Source organism: Strix uralensis, chromosome Z (assembly GCF_047716275.1).
Source record: "Strix uralensis isolate ZFMK-TIS-50842 chromosome Z, bStrUra1, whole genome shotgun sequence".
NCBI classification, from domain to species: Eukaryota; Metazoa; Chordata; class Aves; order Strigiformes; family Strigidae; genus Strix; species Strix uralensis.
In genome coordinates this window covers 63,601,086-63,617,315 of record NC_134012.1, presented here as the reverse complement: position 1 = coordinate 63,617,315, position 16,230 = coordinate 63,601,086, and the positions used below count along the sequence as shown (strand labels likewise).

At 39.0% G+C, this 16,230-nt stretch overlaps 1 protein-coding gene across 3 annotated transcripts in view; it reads right to left on the bottom strand.

Moving 5' to 3' along the window:
• LNPEP (leucyl and cystinyl aminopeptidase) overlaps positions 1-7,835 on the bottom strand; it is an 81,779-nt gene extending 73,944 nt beyond the window's left edge. For 2 of the 3 annotated variants that reach the window (XM_074856114.1, XM_074856113.1), the window contains exon 1: positions 7,354-7,835. Coding sequence is in view for 1 of the 3 variants with exons in the window: in XM_074856113.1 (XP_074712214.1) it covers positions 7,354-7,372 (19 nt within the window). In the remaining 2 variants the exon portion in view is untranslated. The remainder of the gene's footprint in view (positions 1-7,353) is intronic. The other variant, XM_074856118.1, reaches the window with a different exon arrangement.
• Between the last annotated feature and the right edge of the window lie 8,395 nt (positions 7,836-16,230).

The following is a 16,230-nucleotide window of genomic DNA, read 5'->3' as shown; positions in this document are numbered from 1 at the left end:
TTGTGAGTACGCTGGGTTGCTTTGCCCAGCAATGTGCATATCCTTGGCCATGTCGCTGGTATTAGAATATATATATATTTCAGAACATATATGCTGCTACCAGAAAAAGAAAGAAAATAGCAGAATGACAGGAAAAGATACAATAGATATAAAAAAAGACAACCTTTGGTTCCTCTCTAGACAAAGCATATCAATTACCAATTTTTATTTAGAAGAATTTCGGTAGATCACAGCCCTGCCAATGATACAGGCCCTCATAATAACAGTTCCATTCTGCTCCGCATCTGAGGTTTTTTTGCCTTCGTTGATCTTAATCCCACAATCATAATTTTCACAGATGAAAAGTTACCACAGTATGGCCTATTCTTTCTGCAAAAAGTGCCAGTGTTTGGCAAAGACAAGATTTAGAATCTATATGTTGCTCTTTTAGATACTCCACATGAAGGGCTTTCCACTGTATACATGGAGGGGTAGGGAGGAACAATCACAAAGAAAGCATAAAGGATATTAACCCTCCCACATTTTAACATTTACTATAGCCTCTTCTACTTCAGGTGCCAGCCCTCAGCATAGCACTAGCCTGAACTTTTTCCAAATCAATCAACAGAGTTGCTAACAAGTCAGTTGGTGTGATGGAGCTTGCTAGCCTAATCAGTGTACATAATGCAGGACAAAACAGCCTTCCTACTACTGCCACGCAGACCACTGTCACAGTATTATAATCACAGAAGACAGACATAAAGGAAGATTTAATCTGTTTTTTATTTGTTCAAAGTTTAACAGGTTGCATGCTTTTAAATATTATTAGTTCTTATTTTCTTCTCATTTATGGTTTTAATTGATAAAGTGCATATTGTGCAATGGTGCCTTTAATTATTTTTCAGTGTTTTGTAAAATAATACTTCACATACAAGTATTCACACTTACGTATACCAAGCTGTGCCAAAAGAGACACTGAGGCCTCATTAGTATCTCCTGCAATGATAAAAGGCACGAATTTGGATAATAAAACTGACAGCTTACACATGCTGTATTCACAGTTCCCTTTTCTGAAAACCTGTTCTTTGTCTTTCTTTTATAATGGTTTACAGCTCAGAAGAATGAGGCTTCTGAAGTATCCTGAACTTTTTGGACTCCCACAAATACAAGCTTGGGTGTTTCCAGAAAGACTGATTTACATGCATGAAAAACAGTTACAAGTGGTTCTATTGATGTGTTAACAATTCATTATTACTGCAGAAGAAAATGTCAGATTTTATACAAAAGACAGGCTTAAATAAAAAGAAGTCTTACGCCCTGAAGAGTAGGTAAGTTAGAATTTTAAAAACAGCTGGTCCTCCATAGAGGTCAATGGCACTGACAGAAGTATTCTTACACAAGAACTCCATTGTTTGCAGAATTGCTTCCTTCAATGTCAAAGAGTGATTACAACACAAGAAAAGCTCTCTGCACTCAGTTGTGCTTATTAAAGCACAGTGAAAAGACTCCTCCAAACAGCTTTGGTGGGGAAAAAAAAAAACCTATCCCAAATCCAAAAACCACCTTATCTCCACATGAACAAGCAAAACATCAAAAGTGTCTCACATTTCAGTGGAATCAGGATTCCTCCCTCTCACTCTTCACTAGCTGTAGTAAAGAAGATCACTGCTGCAGCACATTACTATACACTCTGAATAATCCAATAGAAGAACTGGGCACTGAGATCTTGTTTGAACATCTTTTGGGAGACAACACTCATGATGGAATAAAACATCAGCTGTGCCTCATGGAGGCAAAGTGAGCAGAACCCGACACACCATATTACCTTGAAATTCCTGTCTCTTTGATCAACTGGATGAGTTTTGTAGAGCTGTTTCCTCCCCTCCTTCCTCCCCATTTCCTTCAAGAGTCTCCATCTGTTCTCTCCCTTTCTTCCTGGCTAGATGGTACACAATCTTTTTGTGATTCTTATAATTTAAGGTTAATACTTCCACTATTTAAAGCAGTATCAAAAATAGTCAGAACACAACTATTAGAAGGTATATATGTACTCTTGAAAACACAGACAATTAAAACTCAGCTCACAAAAAATGCTGGTATGTTTTAAAGGTTAATTTGATGTTATTTTAAGGTGGCGTTGGACAGAAGTCTAAGCAGTAGCTGCCATGCATACAAATTTCTGATAGACAAAGGAATAATACTGCTTTCACTCATAGAAAAACCTTAAAGTTTTTGCTCTTCTACACAATCTTTGCTTTTGTACTTGGTGAAAAAAAGTATTGCCCAGCAGATCTGGAAACTCAATGAACTTCCTTTACTCTAATCACTGAGCAAAGAAGAAAAACTTGAATTATCTGAATACAGCAGAATTTACTACTGAAATCAGACATATGCATGAAATAAAGGTAAATTCAGCTTCTTCATAGGTAATTATTATACCAATCAAATATGAAAAAACATTCTGATTAGTTAAACAAACAGAAGAGGGTTTTATCAGTTTTCAACATCTTCTATGGCAGTCATTATGCAGCTTTATCTAGCACATGTGCACACAGCTTCACAGGTGTCACAGACTGGGCTTTGCATCATCTTCCCAAAAAAGACAAGACAGTCCTGGAATACTTTTACAGGTGGATACTGAGATCAACATAAGGTTTTAACATTTTTGACCCGTGAGATATCATGCAGATACTCAGTGTCTTCATTCATTCTGTAAGTGGAATACCATCTCCTTAGCGGAAAAATACTAGCAAACAACCCACAGTGAACATCTATACTCTGCTCTTCAGACATTGTTTTAACAGAGAAAAAGATTTTCCAATGCACAGTGATTGGTCTTGCCAAAACAAAACATTTCAAACAGATTAAGTTCTTTCTCTCTTTGTATGTTCACCTATTTCCCTCATTATTCTGATCATCAAAATGCAAGTACCTCTGTTCCAGATCTGATGAGAATACATCAGATCCCAGCTTGTACAATGAAGTGCCAGCAAAAGGAAGAATGTAAGTGTATATACATGAATCGAGCCCAGAGAGGGATGATCACTCTCTCAGCTACACAGACTGCATCCAAATTACTGAATTAATTTCTCAACATCTATTGCTATATAGGGAGTTCACAGAAATGCAGTAAGAAAACACATACCAAACTCATTGAGAAAACACTGTCCTGTTAGCTTAGTTGACACAGGAACACAAGATCCAGATGCTACAGCATGGCTTGGTGGAAAAATACTACCCAGGAACATGCAGTTGAGCAACATAAAACTCACATTTAGAATCAGATGCAATTGGCATTTTTTTTCCTGTCAGTAATATTTGACAAAGTAAAATTCTGGGATATGTAAAACATGGAGGGGGGAAGAGACACTGAGAACAGACCTCTTAGATTTTTTTTTAATCTAAACTCACCAAAACAGATTACTCAAATCTGTTGGTTAGGACTGAATACTACTGTTTAAACAAACAGGAACCCTTCTGCTCCATGACACAACAGTATTGACAGTTAAGGGTATGCCTGTTGCCCCCAATAGACTTAGGCTATGCACACAGAATATGCTCCTGCAACCTCCCACACATTTATATACTGAACAAAACTAACATAAAGAAAGAAAACATTTTGGAATTGACAGGAACTAGCTGAAATAACTAGACTTTGCAAATGGCATTTTTCATTTTATAAATGACATTACCTAACTTGGTTTATTTCTACTTTCTACAAAAAAACCTACTCCTTCCTATGAGGGCCTTTTTATTTTGTTCATCAGTTTAGTTACGTAATTAATTTCAAAGTGTCCATTTGATGTGTAAAAAAAGATAAAAATAATTCAAGAATGTCAGTGAAAGTGAGTTATTTGCATTTCAGTAGATCATCACAAGTTATCCCTTCTGTTGTTTTTACACATCACCTCTCTTAAGTGAGAAACACTGTAATAGCTTACTTTTACCTTTTCCTTTCATCTCAAATGGAAAAGTTCCATGTTTAATGTATTAACAGGAAATGGTGACATGATCTTTCAAAAACCCCATAGAATCTAAAATATTTTGTAATATTGTCCAAAAGAGATGTCGCAAATTACATGACATATCTCCTTTAGTCAGTATTTCACTACTTTTGGTTTAAGTGAAACTGTTTAGGTAACAAATGACTAGTCAGAACTAATAAATTCTGCTCATTAATCTGCAATTCCCAATTCAGAGGAATTTGAGGTCATCCAACTTAGGAAAAAAAAAAAAGTGCAACAACAAGGAAGTCTTCCATGCACTTTTAATAACACTTTGATTATTCATATTTCTGGAAAGGTCTCAAATTAAGAATAGTCATGTAAAATAGAGGAATTTGTCTCAAAAAATTAAATCTTACCAGTAACCATTGCTAAAACATTTATGAATTAACTACATTTATAACATTTCAGTGGAAGTTAGATTAGACATTAGGAAAAGGTTCTTCACTGAGAGGGTGGTCAGTCACTGAAACAGGCTCCCCAGGGAAGCGGTCATGGCATCAAGCTTGTCAAGAGTTCAAGGTTTAGTTTTAGGTAGTCCTGCAAGGAGCAGGGAGTTCGACTTGATGATCTTTACAGGTCCCTTCCAACTCGAGATATTCTATGATTGTATAATTAACTCATATCCTAAAAATAGATCTGCAATTAACTGTTCTTCTGGAGCTATGGATCTCACGCTAAACTCCTGGGCAGAAGGGAAGGCATAGCAGTGATCTCTCCAAAGAGGACTGGACCTAAGTTTCTGGTACAGGAGTGAGGGTGAAGTCAAAAAAAGAAATCTTAAATACCTTTATTTAGGTTATCTGAGTATTTCCACTGGAGAAACTATTCAAACACTAAAAAGTTCAGCACACCCACAAGCATTTAAAGGAAAGGATAAGGGTTTCTTTGACTTCTGAAATGAATTATGGCTGTGCTTTTGCTTTTATTTAAAGAAAAGAAAAAAAAACACCAAGTATTGAATTAGAAAAACAGCGATCTTCCGTATCCACTTCAGTGCATTTGTTGCCTTAAAGACTATTTTAATACATATCCACTCTGACACAGCTCTACATCCATAAAGTAAAACAAGAAATTGACTTCTTACCAGTTTGACAAATGAGCATTGGCATCCTGAATCCAACTGAAATGCTTTTGGAAAAAATCTTAAGATTCAGTCTGTTCCCTCTGTTTTACAAGGGTAAAAGCCCCAAAGAACTGAAGAGCTACAAATATAATATTGTAAGCTTCCTGCATTAGCAATCTTTTCCTCTGAATTTACACAGCACTTTGCACAGGAAATCAACATAGAGACTCACAAAAAGAACTCATTACTACTGTGTAAGACAACACAAAAAAACCTTTCAATTGCCAGGAAGCACAGTTTATTTGAAACATTTGATGTCTACAAAAACTTCCAGACCACCAGCCATGGAAATGAAAACTCTATTCAAAAACCCAATAGTAAGCATCCTCTTCACTTCAGATTTTATCAGCTGCTACTGAGAACCAAACATGCCCCAACATCATCAACATGACGAGCAGCATCTCTGCTCTAACATTTGCACATTCTCTTTAGTGTCCCTTAAAGAAGAGCCAGCTTTATGGAGGGAATTTATTGATCAGCTTCAGCTCCAAATTTTCTTCCAAACAGTCTCACCATCATCTCCAGGCTTTTCACTTCAGGGAACAAAATTAGGAAGCTCTATGCATGAACATTGCTTCTCAGTAGTAGCACATAGTACCTTTGAGCTCAGCCCCACACTGCCATTTCTTCCAGTTGTATAGATAAAGAGATTTTTTTTTTTTCATTTTTGTTGCACAATGCAGTAACAGTATTATGTCAAACAGACTTTTAAAGGGATAGCAACATGATGGCTGTCTCTCAACGGGACTGGACTTAACAAGATTACTTTAAAAAAAAATTCTTCCCAAAACTGCATTACTATTAAAGACAAGGTCTTTTTACCATGCATGTAGGAATCAATCCTGTGATTGTAATAAGTTGTAGTTGAAAGATCTTCTACTGTTTGTACAAACTAACTTTAACATGACAGAAAAAACCCTCCATAGAACTGTAATCTTTTTAAAAAAAACAAAGAAGGAAAAGGTCCATCTTGCTACTTAAACCAAAAAAATATGCCCAGAGCTCATAATCTTGAGATTCTAAACAGCAGCGTATAAAGGATAGGGAAATTTTAATGTATTTGAGAAAAGGGAGACACAAAGCAATGACAATATATTTCTCAAGTGAAAAAGAAAATTTACTTTTTACTGCATGAGGTTTTTCTGAACTTGGCAATTTTGTACTATGATTTGGCAGGTCACTGAGGAGTTAAAAATATAATGCAGCAAGCTCTACCCCTGCTTTAGTTAGGCTACCCAGTACTGTCATTTAACAGACCAAATCCCCCCCTGTAATAAAAGCTCTGCATTTTCAACAGGAAGGCTGTTTGTTTACACAGTGTCTTGTCCCAATTCCTTATTTGGCTACGGTCTTGAGTCTAACCAAACATACTTTAGTCTCAGTTTGATCTGAGAGCTTCATTTCCTCCTCTGTCCTGGACGGTTAGAATGTCTTACTAATACAGATGCAGGCAGTAGTAACACGGACTTGACATGGCTTCATTTCAGTCACAAGCACGGGATTCACACACAGTGCTGTATCACAATGTCAACAAACGCTCCTGTATGCTTATCTCACAGCTGCAACCACACGGTTATTTCAAGCATTTCTGACAATGCACGGACAGTTCTGAAAGCTTTCTGGCTTCCAGAAACACACTGAAACATTGTTTCAAAACCCCTAGATCCTCCTGTATTTTTATTTCTCCTTTCCCTCGCTGGGAGGAGACACTGTTGAGAGTGGCTCGAACAGGCAAATGGCATAAACAGAGGAACTGGTTCCTCCTTCCCATCAGAGTCATGATGGCTTTGGCACTTCAGACGCATATAAGGCTCCTTCCTCGGAGCGAGAGCACACCTTGGTGTAGAAGTTGCCCCGGCTTCGTATTGTCCGTGATCTGCCACCGTGAGATTACGGCCGGGCAATAAAAAGTACAACAGTACCAAAAAGGAGACGGAGCCTCCTCTCACCTTCCAAGTTAAAGACTTACGGTTTTAATTCACCCAAATAAAACAAGATCTGAGGTAGTTTCCAAGCTGTGGACCATGGGGGCGGCACGGGTAAGAAGCCTCCCCTGGGCAAGTAGCTTCCGCTAGGAGCCCTAGCTGCGTCTGGGCCCTGTGGCGTGGGGGCCGACCCGGGAGCACCTCTGCCAGGAGGCATGGCAGGCCAAGCCTGCCGCGGGGAGGCCGCACGTCCCATCCCGGGCTCCGCCGCCAGCTCGGGGTGTGCTCGTCGGTAGCACGGTCCTGTCGCGGTACTCACCACCGGGAAACGGCTCCATTTTCCTCCGGGAGTCCGCGCTCAGCCCGCGAGAGCGAAGCCCTAGCGAGGGGGGAGAAGACGACGCAGGGGCGCAGCCACGACTCTTCACTCCTCTTCCTGCCGCCGCATGCTCTCAGGACGGGCGCTGCCTCGGGATCTGCCGGGCCACTGCAGCCCCTCACGCCGCTGTCACTGCCCACGAACCCTGCACCACTCCTCCACCGGCCAGGGGCACAGCAGGCTTAGTCGGCGGGTCTCTGCTTAGCAGCTTTTTGAGGGCAGCTAGCCCGCACCAACCACCTTCTGTCCTGCTTCCCTCTCAACCCCGGCGGGGCCACGCTGCACCGCCTACTCCTCACACAGACCCGCCTCCCCGCCGAGGGAGGCCGGAGGAGATGCGCGAGCGGCCGCAGCACCCTGCGCGGCTCTCCGAACCCTGGGGGGAAATAGTGTCGGGATGTCGGTCGCCTACTCTACTCGTCTGGGTTACTTTGGGCGTGTCAGACGAATGCCGGCCGCCGCCCTGTAGCTGCAGAGTCGGAATTGACCCGGCCGTAGTGGGATCCGGGCGCTGCCCCGCAGGCCTCCTTGTGGCTCTGGGGCGCCCCGGTCCGCTGTACAGAAGCTCCGCAGGCGCCTAACGGCCATAGCAATGCAGCCGAGCCGGGCCAGGCCTGCTTTGCCTGCAACTCACAGCCGTGCTACGTTCGTCGCGCTTAACCTTTTTATTTTTAGCCTTATTACTGCCTTACCTGCCGCCGCCTCCTCCCTGACCACTACACTTCTGCTATCACGTGACTAACTTTTTTTTTCTTTAATAAAGGCATTTTTTAACCACTGATTGTTGGAAAAGAAGAAAATAGACATTGATTAATCCTGAAGAACTCAAAATCCAAAGGCCCTATATTTCCTTTGCCAAAAAAAGGAAGAAATCTTAAGTTTAACCGTTCTTTGAGGGAAGAAGGAACGGAGGGGATGAGGACCTGAGATCCACAAGAGCTCAGGCCCTATTCCCAGTCCTGTACCTGTTCTCACTGTTTCATAAACCTGGAAGTGCACTTTTTCCACACCTTAGTGTGTTTCACACAGTTACACTGACAACTCTGTAGCATAAACTAGGTGGTACTTATGTTTCCCACTAAGTCCCTGGAGTTTAATACTAATCCTGATGTTGGGCACATATAAAACTATATGAGTTTTAATGATCATTTATTCACCAATGTGTTCTTAGACAGTCTTCAACATATGACAACAGCCCATCTTCAAAAGAATTATATTATTAAATCAGCAAAGCATTTATTTTAATAGCACAGTATGTCCTGAGAGCTTTCTTTTCTAAGCACTGACCCTGCCTAGCCTATATTTAATTACATTAAAAAAGCATTAATAACCATGTATCTGACTCTGCAGTGCAGAGATCCTACACAGTGTCATGCAGTGACTGCAGAGGCCTGAGTAACTTTTTTTGAGCTTCTCATCATTTGTTTTCACCACTCTTCATTTTCACCAATCCGCAATCTTTAATGAGCATGATACATCTCTGTGAAGCAGAAAAGCTAAAATAAGAGCATGCTCCATTACATGTGCATATATTTCCATACCTGGATTTTCCTATTAAATCAACTTTTAAGAGAATAAAATGGGAACTGTTCATACAGATTAAGTTATGTATAGAGGTCATTACACAGTAGCACCTATTTGCATCTGTCCAATATCTGAAGAATAAGGGTTTCAGTGTAATTTTGAATAACATCATTTAGAATACAGCTGAACAGAATTGAAGCTCGAGCTTTGCTGGAGTTGTTAAAAAGCTAAAATTTCAACAATATGATAAGAAAAATCAGTGTCCAAAGGGTACAGATCCTTTTCACTATAAAATACAGTTTTTAGTTATAGTTTAGTGTTACGTTTGATTGACAAAAGTGAAGAATGTTAAAATGGTTCCTTTTTCAGGCCTTGAGTCAACTATTACCACAGTGTCTTTTTTTTTTTTTTTTTAAGATACAGAATAAAACATGTCTTTAATTGCTCAAAGACTTAAATATATCCTTAAAGCATCTGCAATGACTTGTATTTCACCTTTGTCTGGCAGCCTCCTTTCAGCAATATCTTAGCTGAGTCTCTTCCATGGGGTAAACTATGATTGCTAGCGACCCTGCCTCTTTCACATCTTTCAAGACCTGCTTTCCTTAAAGAATGCTTGAGGTATTTAAGCTTTTAAATAGCAGGAAACATGACTCAGACCTTCTTTGTTCTTATTTACTTTTCTGCTGAGAGGAACAGAGATTTGGCCACATGAATTTTACAAATGTCAGGTAGACACTTGGGTGTCTTTCACACAGTGGAAAGTCTTCAATTGTTTTCAGCCAGATCTGCACATAAGAAGCTACACTGCAATAGGATGTAGAGCTTTGTAGTTGAGAAATTGCCAGGACTCCATGGGTTTGAAAACAAGGGCGGTACTCCATCAATCTTGCTAAAACATGTCAGAGGTAGCTCAGAATCAGGTGTGGGACTAGTGAACCATTTGGCCAATGACCTTAAAAGGAGATGAAAAAATGTCCCCAATAAATACCTGTGCCTAAAGCTTGAGCAGAGATAGGGAATGGGGAAGTTCTTTTTATTCCTTGACTGAAGTAGTGAATACTACTGATTAATGTGTTAATTTCCTCCTTAATGTAAGGTTTTGTATTTAAAGGTAAAATTGTTTCATTTCTGTGCACATTACTCTGCATAAATCTGACACCCTCATCCCCTGCCAGCAGGAACTACAGCTGTTGGTAACCACTGTCTGTTCAGACTATTATCCCAAGCAATCCATAGCACTGCGTTAACAAAATAAATATCCTTATCTGTCAATTGATGTATCTATCTATTTCTACAGGTGTATCCATACCTAGGAGAAGCAGCTGCTTCCACAGAAGAGTTATTGCTATGTATTTTATAGTGTCACATAACCTACCTTTCATCAACATTTCCTAGATCTATATTCCTTTTTGAATAGAGAGTATTGTTTACACTGTTACCTTGCCTCTCCCTGTGTCTCTTTCAGAAGCTTCAAGACTACTTGCATTTATCTTAAGGAAAACATCTCAATGGCAATAAAATTTCTACCAGTTAGACGAGAACAGATCCAAGAGGATAGGTACTCTAAGTGCCTCAATAAGAAAAAATTTCCAATGTAAACTATATGTCAGAGAATCTTTGCATAGGAACACTTATAACTGTGCATGTAGAGGTACATAAGAGAGGGAGCATTTAGGGGTGCTAATGCAAGAAAAGTTTCTATCAAGAATTTGCAAAGACTTAAGATATGCAGAGACAACCATGTCTCATGTAGCTCCATTGCTCACTAAATTATTTACTTAGTTTAACTGTGTATTTTCTTAGAATCCAGCAATTTTTTTATTCTCTATGGCCTAGAACAAGGATTTGGCAGGATGCCAATTGCAGGCCCATTCTCAATAGCCACATAGAAATAAATGACCAGTGGCACATGAGCATCTAGATGGGTTACAGTGCTACCTTACATATAAAAATATAGGCTCAGATTTATTCTATAGAGGAAGACTCATGACAGGCTTAGAACATTAGAACATTTTATTGTAGTATAGACATTTTGTCTGTAAATGCTCTTCCTGCTTTGCTGTTTTTGTTTAAGTCATAAAAATAAATTAACTACTCTAAAAACTTTCAGATCCTGAAATTAAATTAATCTAATTTTCTCTTTTCCTTGGAATATTTCTAGTATGTTTTTTTCTCACCTCTAGACTGTAAAAGCTCACATCTAATTTTTGTTTGGGTGTATTTGTTTGTTTGTTTGTGGTTTTTTTAAAGCATGTACTAGCTAGAAATTATCATGTATATCCCAGATAGCACAGAAGTAACTTGCCAGCTTTTGTGGTCAGAATGCTACAGGGCATGATTCCAAAGTTGCTTTTTCCTTAGGTGACATATTAGAATACAATTAAGCATGATGATTTAGGCAGGTCTAACAGCTTGCCACTTGACAAAATGGCAACGTCCTTTTCCCCGCTCAGCTCTTTCTCTCTGCCTACACTTGCCTCATCCTCTCACTACTTACCTTGCACCAACTCTGATACTTGTTAAATTCCTCTGCAGGCAGATTCAACTCTTCAACTGCCTAATCTGGCAGAAAAGTAATTCAGCAATGCAGTGAATAATTTAATTCTGGGTTACAGAGTTTTATCAGAATCTGCAAAGGATCTGGATAACATCTGTAAAAGGAGGGATCATGCACATGCAGCTAAGCAACCTCAGCTCAGAGTGAGAGCCAAAGAAGAGATGGAAGATTCTCTTCGCTTTCCAGGGGTGAGCTGTCTACAGCAATCTCTCCTTTAGAGCTCAGTTCTTCAGCTTTCTACTGATACTGAAAAAGCCGGTTGAAATACATTCTCTAAGACTTAGTTTAAAGTTTTAGAAAGGAGGCATTCTTTATTGCAGCGCTGGGTGCACGGGGGATTGCTCCACCTATCGTGCACACACAAGCTTCTTAGGTTACATTTTAAATGCATGTATCTTATACATATTCATAGCGTTACACAATACAAACATACATAACTAAGGTGGGGTTTAGTTCAAAAGGCTTGTGTCAGCAGTTCTGGAATATTTATGTCATCTTTGCGCCTCCGTATTGCCTCCTGGTGGTCATCTTCGGGGGGTCTTCTGGAGGAAGGCTGGCAGTCTTCCTCACTGTCAACTTTTCACCTTTCCCCGATTACAACATTGCCAGACCATAAAACCAGTTGCTTCTGGTTGTCCTGCTTGTTAGCCCCCTTATCTAAGAAATGTTGCACATCCTTTGGCCTCAGTCATTTAGGTAATAAATTGTCCTTTATCTTTTGTTGCCATGATTTTTGTTCCTCCCGTCCTTGGGCCTCAGTCTCCATTTTCATAGCTCAGTAATTCTTTAGTTAAACATACAGTCTCCTGGCTTTTAGCCTTGTTAGTCATTTTATTCTATGTTATGATTATTGTCCATTTTCCAAAATACCCCTATATCACTACATGTATGGATTTGGCTCTCTCTTTCCAGCGATTCCATTCTCAGCTCATCTCAGCTCAGAAAGCAGTCAGTTCCTCTTATCTACCACTAATTGAAGCTTGATAGCACTGAAAAGAACTGTTCTTGAATATTGGGGAAAATGGCAGTAAACTGATGCACTAAGGCAGAAGTTTTATAAAGCAGGATATCTGGTCAGAATAAATCCACACGGAGCATTTTAAAAACACTCAATGCTGGCAGGACTTTTTTCATATTGAAGTCAACATTAAATGACATGAACAGCAGTAAAGCCACAGCAATGGTCATGAATTTTGAGAACGTCAACTACTGTGCTTAATGTATAAGTTATAAAAAGGATGCCTAAGTATCCTATTTTTTATAGCCATAATAACATTATGGATTTTAAGAAGCTATCCATGCTCACAGCTCATCTCTGTGTACCCCATTAGGCAACTGATTAGTATTATTTTCTCCTTTTGCAAACTGGAAAACTGCAAAAGAACTATGAATTGAAATTATCAGCCACTAATCAGAAGCAGTGCAAAGCTGGCACCAGGGCTCTTAATGTCATGTATTCATTCATTTTTGTGCTAGTATCACAAAGTTAAGTGATGTGAATCATGGAAGTATTGAATTAAGAAATAGGAGTCTGCTGAATCATCCAAAATAAGTGGGCTTCTGGTAGGCATGTTCACAGAGCACAGGCTACCATGGGGTACTATACTGGTTGATGTGTTCTTGATCTTTCGTACAACAGGATCAAGCATAATGCATAGTAGAATGGTCAGGGTGCTGCTACAGAACACATGCATATTATTGCACATACTTCTCTGAAATGTTTAGTGGTGACATCCCTAGTTTGATTTCAGTTGCACAAGGCTCTCATGAGTGCAAAACCCCTTGCAATCATCTGAAGAGGATTATAAAAAAAATTGTAAGAGAACAGTGGGAATAATACTTCCATAGCAAAACAAGGTTCTTTAGTGATGTTTTGTCACGGTCTTAAATTATGTAGAAGGCTGTAGAGCTTTTACTTGCTGTGAAAATATAGCCTTCAATCAGTTAAGATATGTAACAGGATAGAGGTCATGGCATATGATAAACAACATGCACATGTCTGTGACATCTTTTAAACTTGCAGCTTCTCAGGGCAACAAGAAAGCATAAAGTCTTGCCAATGTTTTGAGCTCCAATTTAAGTATATATTCAGCAGCTAGAGTTCCTTCCACTTGCCTGTGGAATTTTCTGGTGTTTTATTTATTTCACTGAGTGTCCATTCATCACATGTTGGCAGTGTTCCTTTAAAAACAAATTTTTGAGAAAGACAGGTAACAAAAAACCTGACAATATTATATGTTGAAGAGACATATCATTGTTTCTAATCAAACACTATAGTTATTGTGCTATGTTTTTAAACAAAAAGTGAAAACAATTTCAGAGATTAATATAACCCCTCTTATTTTCCCTATTTGGGAATGCTTTTAGCCCCTTTTTATTTCTGTTATCCAATCTGAGCAACAAATTTGACTTAATGGGGCTTGTGGTCTGCTGCTTGAGGCTAGATATGCTTGTATTGTGAGAAACTAGTTATGGATTTGTTACTGGTACTAAAATTACAGTCTCTATCCTGTCTATTGGAAAGTCTCTGTCCATACATTTGTTTCACAGCCACATTCAAGAAACACTGATTTCATGTGATTCTTGTTATTAGAGTAGCGGTATAATTACAAAATTTCTGCAGAGAAAGTAAATGCAGTCTGAGTCACAAAACAGTGCCATAAATAGTCATGAATAAGATACATGTTCACACATACAAGTGAACTTTGAAGCTGGTGGCAATTGGAAAAGATAGTTCTGGGTGATATACAAAAACATGGATTTAAAAATCAGCATGCCACTTGGCCAGAATAACTTTTAACCAGTGGATGAAATAGATGTGAACATGGTTTACCAGTCAGACAGCAAAAGTTAGTGTGGAGGGCTACCACTGTTAGACAGTAAAAGTTGGTGTGGATTAGAAATTCGTCATCCCCACACCTCTGGCTCCAAAGGCAGGGAATAATTACCAGTTATTAAAGCACTAATAATGCACAAAAAGCACCAAAAAAATGAAATTTAATCTGGAACAGCTTTCAAGAATTGACAAGCCCTTGCACTAAAAAAAAAGTAATTTTGTGGTTCAGCTTTCCTGAAGGGATTTATCTGAAGATCTCATGCTCATATAAAATGGCTGGTGTTCCCTTTTTTTTTTTTCTTGGCACCTTTCACTCTAGTAGTTCCTTCAAGACTGAGTCATACAGTGAAACAAGATATTGTCACAGGACTCAAAAAGAAAGTATATATATAAAGTATATAACTTATTTGAAAATCAGTAACATAACATAAAATGTCAGTCCCAAGGGCTCAGAGTTAACTGGTTCTGTATATTTTATTCCTTTACACAGTGTTTTAAATGCACGAGTTTTTGAAAATTTTTTAGATAGCCTCCAATTTTCAAGACTCTCTGTATACTATATATTGTGTTAATGGGCCACACTGCTGATATGAATGAGTAGACTGACATAGCTCTACTGGACTTTAGTAGTTTTACAATGAGTTACAAAGTCTGAGGATTTAACTCTGTAATTTCTAGACTGAAAACTAGTTTTCCTATAGACTGATATGGAGAAATTAAAAAATTGCTATCTTCCCTGGTAATGAAACCATGGAAATTATACACACATACCTGTACACTAATTGCAAGAATATGTTCAGTTATCGCACTGGTGATTTCTATCAAAGTGTAGAATCATCACCATTATGATGCAATAAAATCTTTCCAGCACATATGACAGTTGCCAGCTAGGTAGAGGACAGACTGAGCTCTGCATTTCACAGTAATTTTAATTGTCATGGTTTGGTGATCTAGGATACCCCACTGCAACAGTACGTTTCCAACTCAGCTTCCAGAAAGAAAAAAAAAAGGAAAAAATTATCATTCTCCAGAATACCAACTGCAAGTATGCATATGCAATTACTAGCCTGCTGTTGCAACATCCTAGCTAGCTTCCCATAATACCCACAACATGGCTGGCACTTATCAGTCCCCATAATAATTAAAATGCCATTCTTTCCATCCTACTCTCTCCACCCACATTATCCTCATTAGTGTAAGAAACCTAGGCAAAGAACCTAAGGGATAGTTCAGAAACCTTGGACCAAGCTCCTGAGAACTGAGAATGGAAAACAGCTCACCTGAAGCATACAGCTTTGAACTTTCTACACTAATCTCTAGTCTTCTTCAGTGACACATCAGCAACAACAATGACCAAATAGCGTGATGCCAGGAATGTTATAGTTATGTCAACAGTCTTAGGAAGTGCGTATCTATTGAAAATAAAATCTAAGGTTGTAAATAACATCTAAGAGTCTTGTTGTTCTGTTTCCGAGGAATTCACATGACTTTGGTTACGTGTGCAGCAGCCTGTTTGTACTCATGAGAACTTTAGTACTCACCAGTGCTACCTTGGCTCACATTGAAAATGACACTGTCTTGAAGAAAAAGAACAGAGTATAGGGTAAAAGAAGGCTGATAAAACTATACTGTAGCTGAAACTTTCAAAGTACTTTTCATGTCTGGAGGGAATCTTAGAAAACACTTAATGGATACTACTAGATGCACACAGTATTGGAACAGGGCAATGCTTGGTAGTGTGTCTGGCTTGAATGTGGAGTATGTATTTTGAACATCAGTGTGCTGTGAGGTGACATAATACTAAGAATATGTAATATTATCACCACATAACAATGTCAGGGGTAGTCAGCTGGCATTCAACAGCTGCCTCAGATCATTTAGTACTGATAACAGCAGT